At 36.2% G+C, this 22,247-nt stretch overlaps 3 protein-coding genes across 21 annotated transcripts; 1 reads left to right on the top strand and 2 right to left on the bottom strand.

Annotated features, from left to right (window-relative positions):
• The first annotated feature begins 49 nt into the window (after positions 1–49).
• Positions 50–17,218, top strand: LOC107227867 (apoptosis-resistant E3 ubiquitin protein ligase 1). 15 transcript variants are annotated; one of them, XM_046735702.1, is made up of 17 exons: positions 4,012–5,425; positions 6,616–6,648; positions 7,060–7,162; positions 9,267–9,423; positions 9,517–9,722; positions 10,043–10,242; positions 10,400–10,637; positions 10,767–10,936; positions 11,049–11,229; positions 11,349–11,560; positions 11,663–11,929; positions 12,091–12,166; positions 12,257–12,546; positions 12,629–12,754; positions 12,844–13,032; positions 13,187–13,449; positions 13,564–17,218. In XM_046735702.1, exons 1-17 carry the CDS (start codon positions 5,300–5,302, stop codon positions 13,664–13,666), a joined length of 2,940 nt encoding a protein of 979 aa, XP_046591658.1. In that variant the 5' UTR covers positions 4,012–5,299; the 3' UTR covers positions 13,667–17,218. The 15 variants fall into 15 exon arrangements, with proteins under 15 accessions (XP_015524623.1, XP_046591660.1, XP_046591659.1 ...); XM_015669137.2 differs by lacking the exons at positions 4,012–5,425; positions 6,616–6,648; positions 7,060–7,162 and adding exons at positions 50–789; positions 1,422–1,639; XM_046735704.1 differs by lacking the exons at positions 4,012–5,425; positions 6,616–6,648; positions 7,060–7,162 and adding exons at positions 50–654; positions 1,422–1,639.
• LOC107227868 (leucine-rich repeat-containing protein 15) lies at positions 7,209–8,959 on the bottom strand. The gene is made up of 3 exons (XM_015669138.2): positions 8,829–8,959; positions 8,123–8,607; positions 7,209–7,849 (listed from the first exon to the last, which is right to left on the bottom strand). Exons 1-3 carry the CDS (start codon positions 8,911–8,913, stop codon positions 7,514–7,516), a joined length of 906 nt encoding a protein of 301 aa, XP_015524624.2. The 5' UTR covers positions 8,914–8,959; the 3' UTR covers positions 7,209–7,513.
• On the bottom strand, positions 15,480–20,904 carry LOC107227871 (longitudinals lacking protein-like). 5 transcript variants are annotated; one of them, XM_015669148.2, is made up of 5 exons: positions 20,780–20,904; positions 20,596–20,680; positions 19,113–19,394; positions 18,696–18,910; positions 15,480–18,572 (listed from the first exon to the last, which is right to left on the bottom strand). In XM_015669148.2, the coding sequence occupies exons 3-4, from the start codon at positions 19,299–19,301 to the stop codon at positions 18,716–18,718; spliced, it is 384 nt and encodes a 127-aa protein (XP_015524634.1). In that variant the 5' UTR covers positions 19,302–19,394; positions 20,596–20,680; positions 20,780–20,904; the 3' UTR covers positions 15,480–18,572; positions 18,696–18,715. The 5 variants fall into 5 exon arrangements, with proteins under 5 accessions (XP_015524634.1, XP_015524632.1, XP_015524631.1 ...); XM_015669146.2 differs by lacking the exon at positions 20,780–20,904 and having other exon boundaries at positions 15,480–17,738; positions 20,596–20,760; XM_015669145.2 differs by lacking the exon at positions 20,780–20,904 and having other exon boundaries at positions 15,480–15,774; positions 20,596–20,759.
• Between the last annotated feature and the right edge of the window lie 1,343 nt (positions 20,905–22,247).

Here is a 22,247-nt window from a genome sequence, read left to right on the forward strand (position 1 = left end):
AGATGAAAGCTGGCGTATGCGCTCGACGATTACAAACATTTGACTCGGTGAGCGGCAGCAGCAGATTAGTTTGTACAGCTAGTTCGCAGACAAAAGTTTAGAAGATTATGTTTCGGAAATAATTTAAAATAATAAATCATGCATGCTTCGACAAGAGGCTGGCGGAAAGCGGACGACTGCGCATGCGCCAGTAAAGAGAGAAGGGTAGACGGCTTTCATTCTCTGTTTCTTTCTAGTTAGGGAACACTTGCCGAACCCCCTTCAGCCCTCTATTCTTATACCGCTATGCTGTAACCAATCGTGATGATTAAAAATCACTTTACGTAGCCCGGTGTATTCGTGTAATAATTGTGAGGTAGACTTGGGGAGAGGGCCGAGATCAGGATGTACAAAGAATGTCGGCATGCCGCGTTTTCCCGAATATAATAAATACCATTTCAGATAAATAAAATGTGGTCAGTCTGTCTCCGTAGGAAGTAATATAATCAGTCCTATACCTCTGTGTATGAGCATCATTGCTTATTGATTTGTTTACAAACACTACTTCTTAACCTGTCAAACTGATATTGGTTTACGCAATAAACATTGAGCAACAACGCCATCAACACAAACAGTCACATTTCATCTCACCTGCACGTTGTTTCTATCTGATATGTATGTATATTTTATCATGCACGCCTCTTACCTGTCTGTCATCGTCATAACCTCAAAATCACCCAACCTAAGCCTGCCGTAGCTAAAACTAACAAGAATAACAGAAATCCCGAGAACAGCAATAAACAATCGTCGGTATGCTGAACTTTCGAATTTTATTTGATTTTACCCTCACTTATTTTTCATAATATGAGCCTTATTTCCTTGTTTCTTATTCTTGAGAAGGTATTTTATGTACAATTTATTTAATAAAGTGTCAAACTAAAGAATTGTGTAAGTAAAGCAATTTGAACATTGTAACTAAATTTGAATTTAACTGCAAAAATTATAATTATAAATAATTTAAAAGGCTAAATTATCAACAACATGAAAGAGGAAAAAATCAAGTTATCGTAAAATTTTTTTTTATTTCCAGTCATAGATTTTGCACGTCAATTTTATAAATTATGGCTTATGTTTTGGTAAATAAACACTGCAGACAACAATAGAGCTAAAAGGCATCGAACTAAGAATTTTCAATACTCATCTTTTGCTTTGCGCAAACTTTGCTTTTCTGCCCTTCATCTCTGGTATTTTTTAGCTCTACGAATTTTCTAAAATAGATTTAGCTTAGCTGCTTATTTCACATAAAAATTAGTTGGTTAAGATCGTTATGCCAATCTATTAAAATTTTTTACATCGATCCCATGAAAGTAAAAGTATTTTAATCATTTTTTGCTTGTGAGGATCATTGCATTGTACTGAGTTCGTGTTCTTCGCATATGCAGAAAACACTTTAGGACACACTGGCGGCTATCGGGTGTGAAGATGGCTCGCTGGTCGACGGTATTGTCAGGAGTATTCCTGGCATTGTCGATGATTCTTTCTCTTGGTAAGCTACTCTTGCTGGCGGCGGGAACTAGCAATAATGGCGAAATTACTGAGGCGGATCAATGGCTGGCAGACATTGGGCTCAAGCAGTACAGATCGCTCTTCAAAAAAAAAGGTAACTTGACTGAGTGTGCGAACAAGATTATGAATCTGTGCAGATTTTTGTCTTTTTTGATATAATTTAATTTTTGATCGATAATAATCTGATTATTCACGATGTCTATAGTTTATTTTCTAATCAATTAAATGTAGCATTAGATAAATGATTCGAGGATAAAATGCAGCAACCGTTCGTCAAATAATCAACTCACAAAGGATTTCATTTACCGCAAAAGCTCACGATTAACCTTTATAGAAATGACGAAATAGGTATGATTTAATTCTATGTCTTGATTTACTAGCTGTAACGTTCTTTTTAGGCGAAACTGCAAAGCGTTCGAAACATAAGCGGCCTTCAAAGGATAAATAAAGACTCGCGCGCTGCTTTCATTTTGCCATTCTGATCTGTATTGCGTGAAAAATAGCAGCTTACACTTCTTGATATGACAAATTATCTATTCATACCAGCAGCTTGTTTTTCCGAGAGACGGACAGATGGTTTTCGCTACCCATACAGATCGTAAAGTCTCTGATCTATCTAAATAGCGAAAACAAAAATACCCATCCCTATACGGTCTGCCCATTGTCGGAAAAACACAAGTTGATTCATTCAAAATAAACGCAGAGACAACTCCAAAGATTACCGAGTATAACCCGTGGATTTCGGGAATTGAAGGCGGTTACATATAATAATTGACAAGACTTATTTCCCGTTATTTCGAAAAACTGTGGTTGAAATTTGCCACACAGAAGCAACCGTCTTATACTACAAACAGACGCACTGTTAAAAAAATTTAACCAAACATAATGTCCCAGCAAGTCCACTTTATATATGTGTTATTTCTTACATTTCTGTTAGTGAATATGACAAAATATAAAAAAAAAAAATTTACATTTGTATTTTTTACTTTTTTTTCACTTATTAATACATTAACAAAAGGTTAAATCAACCCAAAAATTTTAGTGGACCTGCTGGGATATTTTTTTCTAACCGTGTATAATTATTGATCTTTCCCGGAACTCGAAGCATTTGGAAAATTTTTCGCTCAAAAAATACGAACTATTCGATCCACATATATGGGAGGCTTATTACACGTTATATAATGCATGACTCGGCCTGGTCCCCCCTATCAGCGGCCCATGTCCTAAGCGGTTTTTAATGGTACAGTAATTAAACGATCATAGTGATTAGATATTGCATAAGTCATAATGCAATATCGTTCGGTTAGTGACGGCTTCATCTACAGGTGATTTATTAGCGGTTCGGGGTTTCTCGAGGTTTCTATTATCGCAAAGCTAATCAACTCATTATTCGATACGATCATAGCACGTATAGATGTGTATTATTGTGTACATCGAACTTGTCCGTTCTCCAATTTGGCTAGTATCCAATTTCCAATCTATGTCTGAGAACGCCTCTCTGTGCACCGAGTTGTACGTCCATCGTCGATTCTTTCTTCACAATCGTTAATCCGGGCCGCGTTCAAGCGTAAACAAATATCCGCGCATATTGGGAAGATGAAAATTCCCGTTCATATTCGACCGGCATTCCAAAACGCATTTTCATCTATTACAAACAATGACTGACTATAGGTATTTGCACTTGCAAGCGCGCAAGCGTTTCATCTATTTTATTTCCATTTCGAACAGCCGACGAGGAGACCAAAATTGGGTGCGCATAATTTGCGTTTAATCGGATGTAATCGGCGAGGTCAACCCGCATAATTATAGCCGAAAAGTTGTCCCTGCGCCTTGGCAGCCTTTGGCAGAGTGTAAAGGTCGGCCGAGGTCGGACGGGGTCGCCTCGGGTCGGCTGGGCAGCCTGCCTAAGGTGTGCTGTTCTGCGTGGTTATGCGGCAATGTCACTGCGCGGTGTTCGACGAGTGTACTCCTCGAGGGCCGTTACCATAGCGTTATTGCACGGCGGCGTGTTATTCGCCTATCCAGAGCACCCTGAGCACCTGCAGGCCCTCGGTCTCAGTCTCAGTCGCCGTTAGTCGGTGGTAGTCGCTAGTCGTGTTCCTGCTCTTCAGTCCGCTCGTTGCTCTTCGCGCTACCCGCGTTTTGTATTAGTTCTCCGCGCCTGATACGACAGTAGAATCAATCTCAATCTCCGCAATCACGTCGTAGATTACATTATGCCCCTCAAAGCTTACAAATTAGACATTAATTATCGTGCGGAAGTTGATAATTTTCGCTGTGTTAATGAGATTTTTGTCAAACCGTTAACATCGCTTATCGAAAAGAAACCGCGGTCAAATAATTTTTGACGATGTCTCAACGAGGTTTATATCTTACCATGCCATATTCCATTCGTCGTAAATAAAACTTTTTAAAAGCATTTATTTATTTATTCATTCAAAGCTGTACTTCGCAAATGTGTACGTACATAAGTTATCGAAAGTATTAATACGGTGAAATATTTGTTCTTTTCGATTTATCATTTCTTCGAAACAAACCCCGAAACATTTGTAAATTATCCAACATCCGGTTTCTACATCTAGTTTTAAACGATATTTTTTTCCCCCTGTTCTTCAGTTTACTTTGAATGAAACTTGAGCATTATTTGAGATCTACTAGGTACAACTGCAAAGTTTCCAGTTGTACAATTGAGCCGTATACCTATCTTTATTATATTTAAACGGCAAGTCTTTTTTATCGTTATTTCCATTCCCGTAGCTGGTAAAACAGCGGGAGAGGAAATTAAAATGCTGCCCTGCTGATCATCCCCGGTTCAATTCATCCCTGCCGTTTCGTCCAATCAACCCCCACCTCTCTCTATGTCGTCGGTAGAGAAATTAAACGAGTAGGTAGGGCACAGGAAAAAAAAAGAAAAAACTTCCCACTTGCGCCGAAAGAACAATCACATTTTTATTTACTACCGACGCTGCCTCGCGAGAGCAAAATTGTTTTAAGAGAGCTCAGTTTTTATTTCTCTCACATTCAGTTTTACATTATTGTCTATAACGTTTATGGTTTTGATTTCGATACGCAACGTAATATACGCGAAGTAATAACCTTTGCTTCTTCAATATCCCAGAACTTTTCGTTCCGTAATTTTGTATGTGATATTTGTGCATGACCTACTTTACTTGTAATTGTGTATACATCGCGCTCGCGTTTCAATTTCGAACTCATTCGAAGCGAACGGTATTTGAAAAAGAAACCGTTGGCAGGAAGTTGAATAGGGTTATATCGAGAGATTGATATCTTTTTCCCTGCATCATAAACCGGAAATCTGAATTTACGACTTTCGCGTGTCGATTTAATGTATATAAGATGCGGAGGATGTTTTTCATTCGTGATAAGAGAAAATTACCAACACGCAAAGAAATAGCTGTATACATCGTACACTTTGTTGTCGGGGAAAAAACTAGATCGATATAACCGATATAACGACTTGATAACGCAACTTTATTTTATATACGTGTGGTGTGTTACATGGACAGGGTGCACACCTATATGTATGGATAATTATACACGCGCTCACGTACTTATCCCACACGAATATACGTCGAGTCAGATCGTTAATTCAAACTTGCAAGCAAAAGAGGCCGAGGGTTGGCGAGTCAAGGAGGGGTGGGTATGTGGGGTGGAAATTCGCCGAAGGTCGATTTAAACCACATGAATATGCGCATACGTACACGCGATTTACCAAATTTGCATTTTCAATCGTATGCATAATAATCACGCGTGCATACGTGCCATCCGTATAATAATGCGTCACTTGCGCCACGCAAGGCATATCTGCCTGCAGTTTCCCGTCGAGGAAACGAATTCGTCGCGGTCAAAGAATTCTACAGTAAGAATAACCAAAAATAATCAATTTTCGATTATTCGATTAAATCGATTATTTTTTCCCGATTAATCGAGTACAATCGATTATTTTTCAAACTCGATCAGTAGACCGACTCGACAGATTATTTTTCCTCACAATCGGTTTTTGCTTCTCATTCCCATGAACGACGCAATAAAACTTCAATTTATGTGATTAAAGTATCAATTATTAACATCGTCTTACTTACTAAGTACCTATATTTGATATGACAAGTGAAAGATAAATGAATATTTTCACTTTAATTTCAAAATTAAATATTTCCAATGAAACTATATATCATCACAAAAATTTTCCGCTATTAAGACTACATACTTAAATTTACGAAATTTTGGTTTCAAATTCACCGTCTCAAAAAAATAAGAAATAATCGATTAATTGATTAATTTCTACCGATTCAATCGAGTCGAGTCCGATTATTTTCTTCGACTCGATTAATCGATGCATCGATTATTTTTAGCTTGGTAGCCATATCTGGTCGACATCGATTATCTAGTCGATATTTGAAATCCATAGACTAATGATTGGACCGAGTCACATGACGTTACCACAAATTCACACTTTCCATTGACTCAATTCTCAGATATTTTATAATTATATATTTGTTCAGATTCAAACGTTAACCGCGTCGGATTCGTTGATTTGAAACAACGTTGCTGTGTCACCCCAACTACTTTTATAGTAATAGAAATTTATGACGTAGATGATTATTTGGTAAAATAGTGTTCGAATTTTCTACTTGCCGCGCTTTCCTTTGAATTCCTCAAAATAGTTGGCAAATTCAATGACACACACACGCTGATCAGATGATTAAAACAAATCGCACTAGTTATAAGCGATGCTGTTCGGCTGTTTTCTCGTTTATTTCGAGGTATTAATCGAATTTATTTAGAAACAATCAGCTCTTCATTCACCAGACTAAAAGTTCTGCCCAATAGAATATATAGTTATTTGAGCATCCGTCCATAAATTCAAGCGTGTTTTTAAATCCAAACGAGTTTATTTAATTGGGATCGTGAAAAATGTTGTCAATTTAGATAACGGAAATTATTCGAAAGCCAATATGTTTCTCTAGCTCAGTACGGGATATTCAATTGAATGAAATATAAATTCATGATTCAAATGAATTAATTATATTCAATTGGATGTCATTCAAGTCAAGTACGAATCGATCCAAACTATTGATTGAGGTGAGCTTTTGTTGCTTTCAGTTAAAAGTCATCTCGTAATTAAATCCCTTAATTGTTCAAAATATACGTTAAGCCATTTAAATCCGGAGTATAAACTTCAACTTGAAGACAAAAAACTCTGCTAACTGAGATCAATAATTTTCGAAATTTTTTTCACCCCTTACTGTTAAAACATATCTTACATTACAGTTAGTTCATCTCGGTTCTACTGATATCCGATTTTTATGCTGTGCTTGATTCAAATTTCAAAAACAAACAAATTTCTCTGCCACGAAAAATTCCTTCGGTCTACAAATTTTTACTTTCACTACTTTATCTTCCTCCGATGAAAGATGCAGGACTTGCATGCTGGTATAGGTGATTCGTAAACAAGTAGAAATTTGAAAATTAGTTCTTATCATGCCGGACAAGAGCGTGGAAAGCAAGGATACTGAAAAACTAAACAACGATTATTTCGACCACGAAATATCGTCCATCGGTATGTCGTTACGTCCAAGTGGTAGTGCAACATCCGGTGAGTATAAGCGGGCTGAACTCAAATGAATCAATTACCAACAATGTGATTTGCATATTCTTCGCAATTTTATTATTTATGATTTATGAATTTAAGGTGTATTATAAGCTTCTGGATAAACATTATATAAACTGGGGATATTCTTGTCAGTAATATGTATAATGTACAATCGACTATTGCATTAGTAATGATTCACATCATTATAAGTAATAACCTTAATTTTACCTGCACATAATTAAGTACAGTCCATAGATTACAATATTTCACGCATGCAACGTGATAAGTTTAACATTTATGTCTTTTCGTTATCCTATCTTGTCCTTCACATGCCTCAAAAATCATCCATTTTACCTAAGCTGTTCCTATTTTTGCCACATCATTTATAGTGGAGAGTAAATTCAACAATATGTTACCATTGGTTCGAATGTTTATCTTCTTGAAGCAATCTATCAGATTTCTCGTTTGTCCATAACATACTTGGGTAGAATCACGAATTGAAGGGGAAGTTGCTAGAATGGAAGTTAGCTGTTCAAACATGTTCATCGTAACGCAAGTGTTCATTTTTCTATCCAGCTCTCCGGTTTGTGGTAGATCGATCAAGCAACTGTGTAGAACACTGTCGAACCATATAAAATCGTCATCTCGTGTTGCGTAATTGACTTTATGATCGTTCAGCCAAAGCGTTAGCTAGAACAAAGTACGTCAGGTCTGTAGAAATGCAGATAAGTCATCACACGATTATATGCTGTGAAAAATGTCTTTGATTGTAAAAAGAGTGTTTTCAATTGAGGAGATGGATGGGTGGAAAGAGAATCTTTTAGCTTTTCTTCGAAAAAGGGGCATACCTATGCTGATTTACTTATCATTTTTATCTATGCAGCAAAAGAATCTATTATAATTAGAAAGGATTTAGTATTGATTTGGCCTAATTTTCACGTTATGTAGTATGGAAATGTCTACCTTAGCTCGGTTCAAGTACGTCAGTGGATTTTCTTGAATACGTATTATCTTGAGCCGCTGCATACGCTCAAAGTTTAGCATCGGTATCTGTTTCAATTGATTATCATTGATGTCCAGTCTCTGAAGATTCCATAGATTGAGATAACTCTGCGGATCGATGTACGTTATCATGTTAAAAGATAGATCTAGTCTTTCCAGGGATGTCAGATGGCTAAGCCAAGCAGCGCTTAATTGGGTTATTTTGTTGTAGGACAGGCTCAATTCTTTCAATGATCCTAAACCCAGGAAGGCTTCATTTCCAATACGATGTATGCCACAAGAGTGAAAATTCAGCATCTCCAGAGTCGTTGAGTTCACGGCAAAAGAGCGATCAGGGATCTCAGATATCATAGATTCCGAAATTGCAATTTTCATCAGATTCCATTGCAGCTTAGATTTTACCTCTTCGATACTGGCATTACTGCATCTTAACCAATCTCTTGGCCCTGCAATAATAGGCAAAATACATTTTTAATGATAATTTTTTTTTACATATTTCAGAAACTTTCAATATGAAATACCATGCACTTTACTCATCAATGTTATCTCAATTGATTCTTGCCTTCAAACGCTCAGACAAATTTAGAATCCAACTATTAATTATAAGCACTGAACTGTAAATACTTGAAAATACTTTCATCGCACATTATCTTGATGTAGGTCTCACCTTCTCTATATTTGGATGTTGAGCACTCTGTTGCTGCAATTATTATATAGCACGCAAAAGCAAGTAATCCCAGAAGACCGTGCATCTTGAATTATGTCAGGCAACTGAAGCAGACTTGACGAATTGTTTGGTAGGAGGAAGTATGTATATATGCTCCACAACAGGAAGTTACGAGACAGGAAAAGAATTTAATCTACACGATATCCTTCTGCTGTTTGAGATAACAGCTATTCCTGAAATACCATACCACTACAACTATGTAGACAGCGTTGAAACACAACTAAATCACATATATGTAATAAGTCCCTAATCTCTTTGTTTTTTTTTATTTCAAAAGGGGAGGCTCATTTTCTGCCTGTATTATCATTTAGTGAGAATAAAACTTATATTGTTCAACAAGTACAAGTCGTAATAATAAAGACTTGAAATTTCTCACAGGTATCTCAAGTCTCGCGAATTGCGCAGAAGTTGAGGCACTGCCGGAGCTACCCCACCATGATTGGGAGCGTCTTCAGCGTGCAGCGCGTCTTTTGCAACAACGTCTCGTCTTACACCAGTGGCTGACAGAGCATGGACTTCATAATCATTATCAGAAGTAAGAACTCGTGCTTTTATCAGCACTGGAAATATCTGTAACTCAAGATTTTAGCATACAGTGCAATGATGCTGTACGCAATATCTGTCACAGATTAGTTCAGATGGAAGTTATTTCCTTGGAAGACGTATACTGGGTTGAAGATCATGCCGCACAAGCCGTGCTTGGTAAAGAACTATCGAAATGGACTCAGGCTCGTCAAGAACTTCCAACTTCTAAGGAAGACTTGGCAGTTTTGAAGGCAGATCTTTGGAGTTCTGTAGTAAAAAATAGTCAACATCAAGATGCCTGGACTTGGGGTATTGTAGAAAAATTTATAACTCATATGATGTAAGAAAACCAGTTAGAGGAAAAATTGAGAAAATGCAAATTCGCTCACGTTAAAGTTATTTCTGTATCAAGTTGATATCTCACTGTCCATTGAATCTAGTTTTACACATTCACCATCGTCAACCAACACTCTACTCCTTAAAAATTGTCAATGGCAATAGCAACAGAGTAAACTGAAGTAATAACATTTGAACTACCCGTTCGCTGCATTACATATGTAGAAACTTGTTTCCCCCATCTATAACATATTTTCGTCTATTTTCCCTGTTTATTTACTTTACAAAAATAGGCGGTATGCTGGTGGTTTCCGTCTCAGTCGCAGGCTTAGTAACATTAGCAGCTATGACGCAGCCTGCTTTAGCTCCAGAAGCAAAACATTCCCTCTTGCAATATGTTACTGGGAAATACCTCCTCCCCAGCAATTGCCGTGTCCATTTTCAATGGGAGGAACCACAGCTCGTCGGAGAGACCATGACGTTCACAGTCAAAGTGAGTTTTATTGTTCGTTCGTTGAATTTCACAATTATTACTGCGAAAGCTCAATTATCTAAATAATTTAAATTGTTCACAATGAAATCGTTACTAAGTGAGTTAGGGTATTTGGAAACTACCTGAGAATGACTCACCTTCTACTCATATTTTACAGTTTTATCAGCGTAATGGACAGCCATATCCAATATGCGACAAAGATAATTTGATTGTGGAGGTTACGGAGGGTGCACGAAGAGTGGCAACACTGATAGAATTGGGCGGAACTGATCCGCAAGCTGCCAATGCTGCAGTGGTAAAATTCACAGTGCGACATGCTGGCCAATATCGTATAGCAGTGCTTATCGGCTCTTGTCACGTGCACGGCAGTCCCTTTGTTAAAAATTTTCTTCCAGGTACAATATCACAAACGTTTCGCCATAACTTTCTACCTATTCATTGCTAATTGGCTGCAATTCAAATTTCATTTGTTGTATCTCGAGAAAAGATGAAACTATTTTCTAATTTCATTCACCTTTTTTCAGGGCCACCTGACGCCAATAAAACTGTTTTTGTTCGTCAAAGCTCGACAGTTGTCTGCACTTCTGGCGTGGCTCATTCAATGGCAATTGAACCTCGTGACGAATACGATAATCTTTGCATATTTAGTAATACAGATAATCCTACGGTTGGATATCACGTCGCAATTAGTCAGGCACGTAAAATATTGGTTTGTCGATGGTGGCTAATCAAATACCAAAAGTAACCATCAATCTGATCAGGAAAAATATGTTCAATTGATAATTTTTTATTCCTCGTGTATTTAGATTGGTAGTGTAGTTGAGGAGGGGTCCGTTGTCGATTGCAACGTCCAACTCGAATACGATTGTCCCAATCAGCGGATTTGTTTGCGTGTTAGTTTTCCTAAGGAGGGATGTTATCACGCCACTGTCAGCTTAGCTGGCCTACAACTCCACAACGGAGACTTTGACATTATAGTTCTAAGCAGTACGTGAGTTGCTTCTAGTATAAAACATTAAATTTTTTCAAACTTGTACAAGTATGAAAATAGTAGAGGAGTGGCATTTGAAGACAAATCAACTCGATGTGTCACTTTTTTCCAACAGGCAGCGATGCAACGTTAGTTCATAAAAATGTCGCCTCAAAAAATCCACACATTTGCTATGAGGCAAAGTTGATGGGGATGCAAGGAGAACATTACTTGAAGCCCAGAAAAGTTTTCTGCTATGTTTCTCCCAAACAGTTGACCATTAAAGAGTATCTCCTGAAATTTATTCCAAAGCGCCTCGTTACCTTCAGGCTTTGCCCGTCGACTAAGGTAATTTTAATGTGTTAATTACATGAATAATATGCAGATTGTGTGAATGTGCTGATGAGATACGTTCGTTCTTTCATTAATGTATTTAAAAAATAATTTCAGTTTCATTTTGAAACGTCAAATAATCAGTATTTGGGATACGACGCTTTCTCTATTGACGATGGTTGTCAACCACCGGTAGAATTGATATCTCGCTGTCGTAATGTAATCGCTGCAACGTTTACGCAATTTTTACTAAAGAATATTGGTGGCAGTGAAACGTTTAAAGACAAACAAGATTTCTTTTACCATGAAGTTCGTAAACATCATCAGAAACATTATCATGAAAAATTATCAATGAAAGTGCAACGAGATAAACTACTCGAGTCTGTAAGTACATAGTTTGTAACTTGAAGAAACATCACACTATCATTTATTCTGCTTCATTGAATGAGTAATTATTGTGTAGCTTCAATCACTTTAATGATAATTTTTTGAATCGGCTTGTTTTGTCTCATAAACTTTGATGAAAATATATTCATTTTTTACAGTCTATGAAAGCTACTAAAGGATTTTCTGTTAGTGACTGGTGCAGAAATTTTGAAATCACATTTCAGGGCGAACAAGGTGCAAGTTTAAACATTTGTTTGCGCAATACTGAGATTTATAATACATTTTTATGATAACAATATCTGTATTGTTTACTTCTCAACATAGGTGTGGATTGGGGAGGAGTTCGACGAGAGTGGTTTGAGCTGATTTGCGCAGCGTTGTTTGATAGCGGAAATGGATTATTTTCGTCATTCGGCGAATCGCAACAAGCACTCGTACATCCAAACAATAAAAGGCCGCCCCATCTCAAGCTAAAACACTTTGAATTTGCGGGTCGAGTCGTCGGAAAGTGTCTGTATGAGTCAGCACTCGGGGGATCTTACCGACAACTAGTGAGGGCAAGGTTCACACGATCCTTCTTAGCACAAATAATCGGCCTTCGAGTTCACTATAAAGTAATCATGACTTTTCTAACATGGTATGAGTAATGGAATGTATAGCAGCGTCGTTTCTCACCAATTTTCATATTGTTTTCAGTATTTCGAACAGGATGATCCAGACCTATATCTCAGCAAAGTCAAGTACATCTTAGAGAATGATGTTGAAGAGATGGAGTTGTATTTTGTAGAAGAAGAATATGACAAAAGTGGTCAATTATTGAAGGTATCCTGTAACAAGCTTACCACATTTTCATAGCACTGAATTTTATAAGTAGGCCTAGTACAATCATTTTCAATAATTTTTATTTCTAGGTGGCCGAACTGATCTCGAATGGAAGCAAGACGCGTGTCACAAACGAAACGAAACTTCGATACCTAGACGCGTTGGCGCAGCATCGTTTGGCCAGTTCTATACGTGAAGAAGTTGACCACTTTCTGCGCGGTCTTAATGAACTCATTCCCGACAATCTCCTCGGCATATTTGACGAAAACGAACTCGAGGTAAGCCCTAAAATGTAGTAAGTAATCTAACATTTGAGTTTTTGCAATGGGTATATGATCAAACTTTTTGTGAATAATTTATGAATGTTTATTCTTCTTGTGTTCCGACACAGTAAAGTACAATCGCAGCTAACGCTGATCCATACACTTTTAGCTTCTTCTTTGTGGAACTGGTGAATACAATATAGCAGACTTACGAGCACATCATATAGCTAATGGTGGCTCACCAGAATTCTTGCGAGTTCTCGATTGGTTTTGGACAGCGGTGAGCAATTTCACACGCGAAGAAATGGCCAGGCTTTTGCAGTTTACTACCGGATGTTCTCAGTTACCGCCTGGTGGATTTCAACAGCTTAGTCCAAGATTTCAGATCACAGCAGCACCGACATTTGCCAATCTACCTACTGCGCATACATGGTAAGGCACCGGCTTTTCACAAATCATCTTCCTTAATCGTAAATTACAAATTCAAAGAACTTGAGTTGTGATTAATTCCGTTATGGGTTCATATATGCCTTGTACTTTTTGCAGTTTCAATCAGCTGTGCCTACCTGACTACGAGTGTTACGATCACTTTGAAAAGGCGCTGCTTTTAGCGATTAGCGAAGGTACCGAAGGGTTTGGTATGATATAGGGGGCGCAAAATCGTACAATTTCTAGTCCATTTCTAGTTCGAATGGTAGAGGTCGATAACGAAATACGTATTTTGTACCTCGCGACACGTCTCTGTAGATGATAGAAATTAGATAAATACTCAATGCAGACAGGGGACGCACATTTTTTTCACTATTCTAACTATAAGCGAAAGGCAAGTTTCCCATTGTCCAGCACAGCTTCAAGCCTGTTATCCTCTGTTATACCTTCTTGACGAACTATGATGGTCCAGTTTGTCTAAAGGTAGACTATAGATAAAGCAAAGTATTCGCTTTAATAAGTAATCTACATTCCATCATTAAAAAATGCCTCTGTGATCCATTCCGCGAAGGATAATACGTAGTTTTAGAATATAGAAGTTATACACGAGTAGGGCGATGGTACAAAAAATTGATGAACAAATCATTTGGGTATTTCATTCGGACGCGAATCATATGCATATTGAGAACAGATGTTTTAAACACGTATATCACTTCATTTTACTGGTAGAATCATCTGGCGTATTCATTGTTTTGGAGTCAACTGGCATTGTTATACGTTGGTATAATGTTTGAGATTAATAGTGATCGCTATTTAATAACTTCATCCGTGAACCGAAAGATATTCGTTTCGATATTCTGAGTAATGGAAACTCACGTAGGTAATCTGACGGCTGGGCATCAATCACCATCACTTTTCAGCATTTGAAAATTGTTTAATTCTCAAATTCGATAATCTACTTCGCCTGCTGATGTATAGTAAATAAAGCACAGTTGGATGACTCGGTATTAGAGACAAAACGACGCTGATGTCCACATCTCCAAACATAGATATTATATAAGGCAGAGAAAAATTCCGCGTGTCCTATTAAGTACCATGTACAGTGCAAGATGTATAATAACACATACCGAGTATGTATAGATGTAAATTTATTGTGTCCCGGAAATGCACAAGACCTAATATTGTTACTTGAGTTCATATCACTTGTTATAATTTTCATGCTCATAGCTCAATAATCAAAACAGTATGAAAATAGTGAGTTTAAAAAATATGCATATAATATTATATATATACACAATATACAGTGTAGAATTATAAAATATTGCGACATCGTTAGTCATTTGTTGGCTAGTGTGTACCATTTCAATTACTCAACTATAGCAAAGTTCACCATATGAAAATTCAAAACTTTCACTTTTTCGACAAATTATTATACATAATATACAGACGTATACATAGGTATGTATATACATAATAATATGAATAGTATTTGATAGTAATGGCTGAACAATCGTAGCTCAAGGGTATAAATCAATACCTACTAGGTATGTTGTAGTGTGTATTTAATTGATAAATAGTATCATACACTCACTCACCTCTATTTTCAACATTGATTCTTTCTATTTTTCTTAACCCAATGGACTGGTTTTGTGACTTTCCAGAATCGTATTAAGTAATCGTATTATTATTATTATTACTATTCTGTATGTGGTGGTTTGCCATAACAGTATTTTTAATTAAGTATAATTAATTACGGGATTATTTGACATATTTATACGTATCTTTTTTATCTTTGAATTTTAACGATAAGCAAGTGTATTCAGTTCACGTAATACTGCTTTCATCTCGTTATTTTCAATCAATTATGTACCAGCATTGTGATGTTAATAATAATGAATAAAGATTTTCTTTCTTTTTAACGAATATCATCAAATTCTTTTGATGAAACGTTTATCCGCAGTGTATGAAAACGCATCTTCGTTTTCGTTGGGACAATTATCAGAGATATGGGGACTGAAATAGAAACGGTGATATTATATTTACACAATTTATTTTATATCAACATCATATTATAATCGTACTCATCGAGTCACAAAGACGGCAAAAGTAACGCTACAGTAATAATAATAATAATAAGGGAAAGGGGATTATTACGGTAAGAAAACAGATCAAAATACACGAGTGTAAACTTACAGATGAGTAATAAAAAAAGTCAATTGATTGTTGAATTTTATCCTAATACCTTAACAACTAACCCACTCCCAAGTCAACTGTTGAATTGGTCGTTTTTTTAAACTTCTGGATTTCAGGATGGTAATTGTTTAACAGCTGAAAAGCAATGGAAAATTATTACAAAACACCGGGAAGGGGGGGGGGGGAGAATTGAGAAAAATTTTTGTATTTTAAATTTCAGATAAAATTGATGAGAAAAATCATTGTAATATGATATACTTTGTAAAAAAATGATCTATTGTACAAAATGCTTTTCCATCACTAGTGATTAATCTACAATTATTTGTTTATTATTATTATTATGTATGCTTGCTCGTTGGATTAACGTTAAACCACCAAATGCCCAGTATCTGTAGGAAGTAGGAACTAAACAAATTTCATTACAATTAACTAAAATTAAATTGTATAGGTATGTAATTCATAAGTATTGATTAGAAAATGTTATTTGTTGGAGTTTCTTTACATAATGTGGCAGAGAAGCAGTAGATTAACAGGGTTCGTACGCACAGGAAAAACCTAGTAAACCCGAAAAATTCAGGAAATTTTCAGGTATTCAGGGTTCCAAAAAGCGTACAAACCCCGATTAAAAACGTAATGTAATTTCTAGCAACTGAGAGACTGGTCTTTTGACCTTCCATTTATGGACAGCGTTAATGAAAATTATTCTTATAGACATTAAAATTATCAATCAAAAAATTATAATTTCCTACGTTTTGTCTTTTTAACGAACTGTGGTATATCTTTCATTCACTTGTAATTATTACCAAAGCCTTTATATTGATACTTACTCCAAGAGCGAAATCTTCTATGAAAATTCGTTTAAACTCCAAAGTAACCAAGGCTGACGAAATTAAACTTCTATGCAAATTCAAAATTCATCAAGTGACATATAGGATCGATATCAATTCGACATTGACCTTACGTCTTTGTGAAATTAGGAGAAAAAAGTTCGTTGATGGAAGGAAGTTTAAAACAGAGTTACTTTCAGATTGTTTGCGAGATTTTTGATATCTTGAGACCTAACGTATTAATGATTAGCACTGTGTGTGCGGTAAAAAATTTTTCTAAAAAAACAACGGTAAGAATTTGAAGTAATACTGTAGTTAATTTTCAGTAGATCTACGTGGATTCCGAGAGTAGTAAAAGTGAATAAAATATTCCGCAATTGGATAATGTAGAACTGCTTTAGTTGTACGGAATATTTTGTAAAAGTGGCCACCAAGCCTTACAAGGTAACTTTATGGGCTACAACTGTAGAATCCCCTTCCTTGACGGTGAAGGACAATTTTAATCAAATATTCTTGGTGTATTAAGAATATACTGATGGAAAGAAAGCGCTGTTCTATTTACTGTCTTTTCTACGAAGACCGGGGTGATGATGTAAATAATATACGATAGACTTTTTACTGCAGGAGTGCCATGAAAATTCTACAATTTGTAATTCTACTCATCAATTCTACTTGGTCAAAATAACGAGGGTTACTCTTTTCGAAATTGTCCTACCATTTCTTTGTCCTTGCATTACTTTTCATGCCCCTTTTTATGCTCGTAAAAAATGTACGTTACAGTTAACTTTTTTCAGTTCTTGGAAATAACCATTCTACAATATATTATTATCATAAATAAGTTTGGTGTCTACCAGTAATAGTGTGAAAAACGCCACAAGAATACTGGCGGCATTTGGTTGAGTGGATTACCAAGGTTAGCAAGAGTAGTGACACTGCCACTTTCTTCGCTTATTGTTAGTTCAATTCAGGGGCAGCCAAACTATTGCGGTACAGATTCACCTGCCATTTCATCTAAAACTAAAGGGTTATACTCAAGGTATATTATTAATTCGTTTATGAACAAAGCAGCGTTAATATGAGGCAGATTCTTCACCATCGTTTACTTAAATGTATGGTTTGTTTGACGTAGGTGTTTCACACCTTTTCAATTGAATTTAGTAAAAACGATAGTGTAGCCAAGCCATGAGATGAATCACTCAAGGTCACAAGAGTCACGTTTGACTGCCCTTGTTTTCCACCTCCGTGTTGACGGAACACACTGTGAACAATCCGCTACAAAAAGTGGACCAGTATCAGAAGTAATGTTGTTTCCCATGGTAAGCTTAGCGTTATACACAGTTCGGCTTTTTTGCAAATTTATTGATAGTAATCTCATTCCATATTCGCGGATTGCTATCATATTGAGGTATGATAAATTCTGATACTAACAGCAAAAAAGGTCGAAGATACTTTTAAAAGGAATGGTATTGTAACCGCCACCGGTTATCTTATTGAACTTGTTATTAGAAGATTAGTATAAGAAGATTACCTAATTGGATTCGATAATTTTATATCGAATTTCGTAGTTCATAGTGGAATTTGTGAGTAAAGTATTCATTGAACAAGAAGAATTTAATTTATGCTGAAGAGGCGGTAAGAATGCAGATGACAAGAGCAGAAAATAAATTATTTCGACACATGGTGAGATAATCTTAGAAAAAAAATTAATCTCTCAATTAATCTGCAAAATAGCCGCAGACAACAATATATTAAACTATCGTGATTTGTTATTCTCTTTTAATATTTTTTCTCTGTTATTTAAGTATTATTTGTGTTTTCTTTGTATCTCTGTAGCACTCCGATTTTAAAAAAATAATCAGTTTGGTAGTCTGCAGCACACTGGTTCAGGGCGGAACAACTTTCATCGATTTCACTTGTACTCCATAATTAATTGTCTAGGTAAATGCAATTAAAAATAAGGAAAACAAAAATATGAATAAACTTCAATATACAAGTAAAGTTGATTCTAGTCATGAACCAGACACACTTCAATAATGCTTGTGTATGTGCTTACGAATCACTTTGTAACATTACAATTTTTTCAGTCCGCATGCTTCCGAAAAACACCTGGAAGAAAATTCAATAGTCATGTGCAATTTGAATATCTTTCAGCTGCGGTGACTGTTGGTCTGTGACGAGTTATAAGTGAGACAAAAACACAAAAAAACAAAAAAACAAGTAAGCACTTACTGTGACTAATTCGAGGAGATTTAACCTTCTCTTTTGATGGCGCCAGGAGCTTCGGCTAAGCCTTTGACTTTTAGTCTGTCAGCAGTTTTCAGAAACGCCGGCAGTTGGTCCTGCGATACGTTTACTTCACCTGCATACATGAACTCTAGGATAGCCTGAAGGTGGCTGTATGCTACATCCTTAAGAATTATTATCGGATGCTTTGATGGGTTTTCCTGCGCCAAAGATTTCAACTTTTATTGATTGAAATTGAGTGGTGACTCGAGTGTCATAATTCAGCAAAGGAGAAGTACACATGGTCACAATGCAATTGCAATTAAATGTATCTATCAAAGACAAGTGCATGATATTTAAAAATGACTAAGAATAACTAACTTATTGTTGCATAGTATACTAATAGATATTAATTAAACTCACCTCTAGCAATGATTTAAAGTAAGGGCTGCACGCCGAGAGGACCATTTTATGCGCTTTGCAAGTTTGACCTTCACACGCAAGGGTGACGTCCGTGAAGCTTTTTTCATCCCTGAGGTGTTTGAATGACGATACCATGTTAGATTGGAAGTCGTTCCATTTAAGGAAAAACTGTTGCTGTTCTCCAGCCATTTTTTTATATTTGAGTTCAAATATATTGACGCAACAGTAGCTTAGCTGTGAAAATGATCTAACAGCAACACTGCCAACTCCGCTGCTTCAACTCTGGAATGAAAAAGTTTCACCTGCTCAAATAATTTATTATTTTCAATACATTTATCGGTGTCATTAGTTATACAGATATTAATTTGTGATGCTAGGTCACTGGATATACAGAAATGCTTTTGTACTTTGTTCAGATCATATATACATTAACATATTTTCAGTTTTGAACGACACAATCTATTCTTTCACATAAAATAGTGCATGTTTCTCAATTTGTAAAAAGAAAACTTGTTCTGTTATGTTGATGACGAAGGTTGGTTGATTTATCCGCCAGATTGATTGTGTAAAAAGAACTTGATCTTGTTGATAATTTTATCCATAAAAGTGAACTGCTATAAAAAAGGTTGCACTATGTTTTGGGTTTCCTAAGTTTCATTCAGTTTTCGTCACCCAGGTTTTCTTTTGCATCATATAAATTCTATTTAAAGTCTAGAAACTTTATTCACATTGTTCAACGATCAATTGAGATTAATTAACAAAATGTAACGAGCGACAAGAAATTCATGATCGAGAGAAGGTTGTTAATATGTCAATTTATATTATATATGTGTTATATACATGTAATCTTGGAAGAAAACAAACCACCGATTAGAAACAACATACAAGGTTTGTTCTAGGAAAATAATAAACTGTGTAAATTTTCACTTGGAGACGAGTAATATATGTGGTGTGACCTGAATTTTGGTGATAAGCAACTTTACAAGGATTATGGTAGTACATGGCTCTGTGTTAGGATATGATGACAGCAGATTGTTAAAAATTCTTTGCTGGAGGTAGATTAAGAAATGTACAATTGTAGTGAAACTAAGAATAATGATTCAGAAATACGTGATAATAACATTAAAAAATATTAACATATGATATTTTAAAAATTTGGACAATGTATAATTAAGTTGACACGTGTATACGGTTGAAGCTTGAAGCAGTAAGCGAACGGAGAGAAATGATTTTGTTTTGGAGACAAGGAAGAGAGCGCAGAGTTGCCAAACATAGGGTAATTTATAGGTTAACTGAGATAAGTTTATGAACTGGATATAACAGAGTGCTAACGCATCAGAGTGTTTGATAAAACTGAGACTGACAAGTATTATCAGAATTCCCGTTGCCACGGTGGTTTGTTATTTTAAGGTATTCCGTAATGGATGCGATCCATTATTCGCATTACGTTGGAATTTTTAATGCGTGCGTTTCTTTCTCATACCGTCAAAATGAGCCTTCGGAATAAGATGAAATAACTCGGGAAAAGTCGATCCGGGTTTAATCACACTTTGTTTTATGGGTTTCACCTTTGAACAGTCGAAAATATTGTTGCGATTAAAAACGAGCAGCGGAACGATTATTTAATTATAACATATATATATATATGTATATATACATATACGTACATACTACAGTATGGGTATAGATGTATACATCTATATTGGCAAGAACTTTTCACCAATGGTACCAATTTTTTTCGTGTGACTACACGATGGTGAAATTCGGTCGTCTTCGGTCACCACCGACCATCATCGGGCTATTCCGTTGGGCTGCTGACTCGACGGTAAGAAAGAGTCCTTTCAGAAACGAATAGCCACGAGTAGCCAACGATTACAACGGTGTTGCATTCCTTTTTTATCGACGCAAATAGCTCAAATTACTATATCATCATTTGGTTTTTTACTGAATCAGGAGTTGTAGTCTGGAGTCGGCAGCAGAGGGCGCTGGTGGTACGGTAAAGATGGATGGAGACAATTATTTGGATTCTTCTAATATATTTTCTATCGTATGGAAGTAGAACAAATAATTGATGTAATTCAATCACGGAGGGCGTTTTTTGTAGAAATTCCTCGTATTTTCTCAACTATTGGTTTTACGATGCTCTAGATGTTTTTTTTACATTCCTGACAGTTCTGCAAATCGATTCTGAGATGAAAAGTTTTCAGTTTTGAAAATCGTAAAGACGGAAAGATAGCCTCAGTTTTGTATACGTCTTGTTAAAATTGGGCCAGTTTTGAAAAACGCTATCCTCAATTCCATCAGACGCTGTTTGATTGATTTTTGTAACAGAAAATGCTTGACCATAATTTCAAGTCAGCGCCATGTATGATTGAAAACCACAGCCAAAAATCGAAAAAGTCTGACAATAATTTTCCTAGCTGTTCTAACGATGTTCTGATGTCATTTCAGGCTCTATTTAGCAGATTGAAGTGTCTTGGTATCAGCGAGCATCTGCCTGATGCCAGAATTTAGAATTGTAAAGTTTTGTAATTCGGTAGGGATAACACTTTAAATAGTGCAATGAAAAAAGATTAGCATTGACGTATCAGTAAGTCTCAAGTTTTTGATCAATAAATACAGTAATCACAGGCAATATTGTAGAAATTTCCAAAAGATAACTACGTTTCCGAAATAGGCTGTGAGTTGGCATGTATGCGATAAATCGAAGATGTCAAAAGTTGGCTTGGGCTGTGGGACAGGAGTGTTTTTGCATCGGTATTTATTCTATTTTGAGCTCAAGTACGATAAAATCCATTCAATATGAAACTGATGAACACCAGTATATATTCGGTAGGAGATTTTATTACTCATATCTTGCGTGATCTTTCGTTAGTGCTGAATAAAATATGTTTAGTTGCTGGGAATTTCATTGGTGGCATATAGATTGTTGCAGATAACAGAACATTCTAGCATGTCATGACCGATTAAACCGGGGGAAACAAAATTTGTATATCGAATGATTTTCACGTGGTTCCTTCTTACCCGAATGCTGGTTGTGTAACGACCTTATACTCGGTTACCGCGCGAGGGCCACTTTAATTTTATTCGAATTCGATGATCTAATGGTTGATGAGTGGCGCCCTCTAGTTTGTC

Source organism: Neodiprion lecontei, chromosome 3 (assembly GCF_021901455.1).
Source record: "Neodiprion lecontei isolate iyNeoLeco1 chromosome 3, iyNeoLeco1.1, whole genome shotgun sequence".
NCBI lineage: Eukaryota > Metazoa > Arthropoda > Insecta > Hymenoptera > Diprionidae > Neodiprion > Neodiprion lecontei.

What these genes read in the sequence shown, in the direction of transcription:
- LOC107227867 (XM_046735702.1), top strand. Translation starts at nt 5,300, where the DNA reads ATGCATAATAATCACGCGTGCATACGTGCCATCCGTATAATAATGCGT. An exon ending in CGCGGTCAAAGAATTCTACA is followed by an intron (nt 5,426 to 6,615) that starts GTAAGAATAACC and finishes ATGTCATTCAAG; the next exon opens with TCAAGTACGAATCGATCCAA. An exon ending in GAGATAAACTACTCGAGTCT is followed by an intron (nt 11,930 to 12,090) that starts GTAAGTACATAG and finishes CATTTTTTACAG; the next exon opens with TCTATGAAAGCTACTAAAGG.
- LOC107227868 (XM_015669138.2), bottom strand. Translation starts at nt 8,913, where the DNA reads ATGCACGGTCTTCTGGGATTACTTGCTTTTGCGTGCTATATAATAATT. An exon ending in AACATCCAAATATAGAGAAG is followed by an intron (nt 8,608 to 8,828) that starts GTGAGACCTACA and finishes CTATTATTGCAG; the next exon opens with GGCCAAGAGATTGGTTAAGA. An exon ending in CGTACTTGAACCGAGCTAAG is followed by an intron (nt 7,850 to 8,122) that starts GTAGACATTTCC and finishes ACTTTGTTCTAG; the next exon opens with CTAACGCTTTGGCTGAACGA.
- LOC107227871 (XM_015669148.2), bottom strand. Translation starts at nt 19,301, where the DNA reads ATGGCTGGAGAACAGCAACAGTTTTTCCTTAAATGGAACGACTTCCAA. An exon ending in ACTTTAAATCATTGCTAGAG is followed by an intron (nt 18,911 to 19,112) that starts GTGAGTTTAATT and finishes TCTTTGGCGCAG; the next exon opens with GAAAACCCATCAAAGCATCC.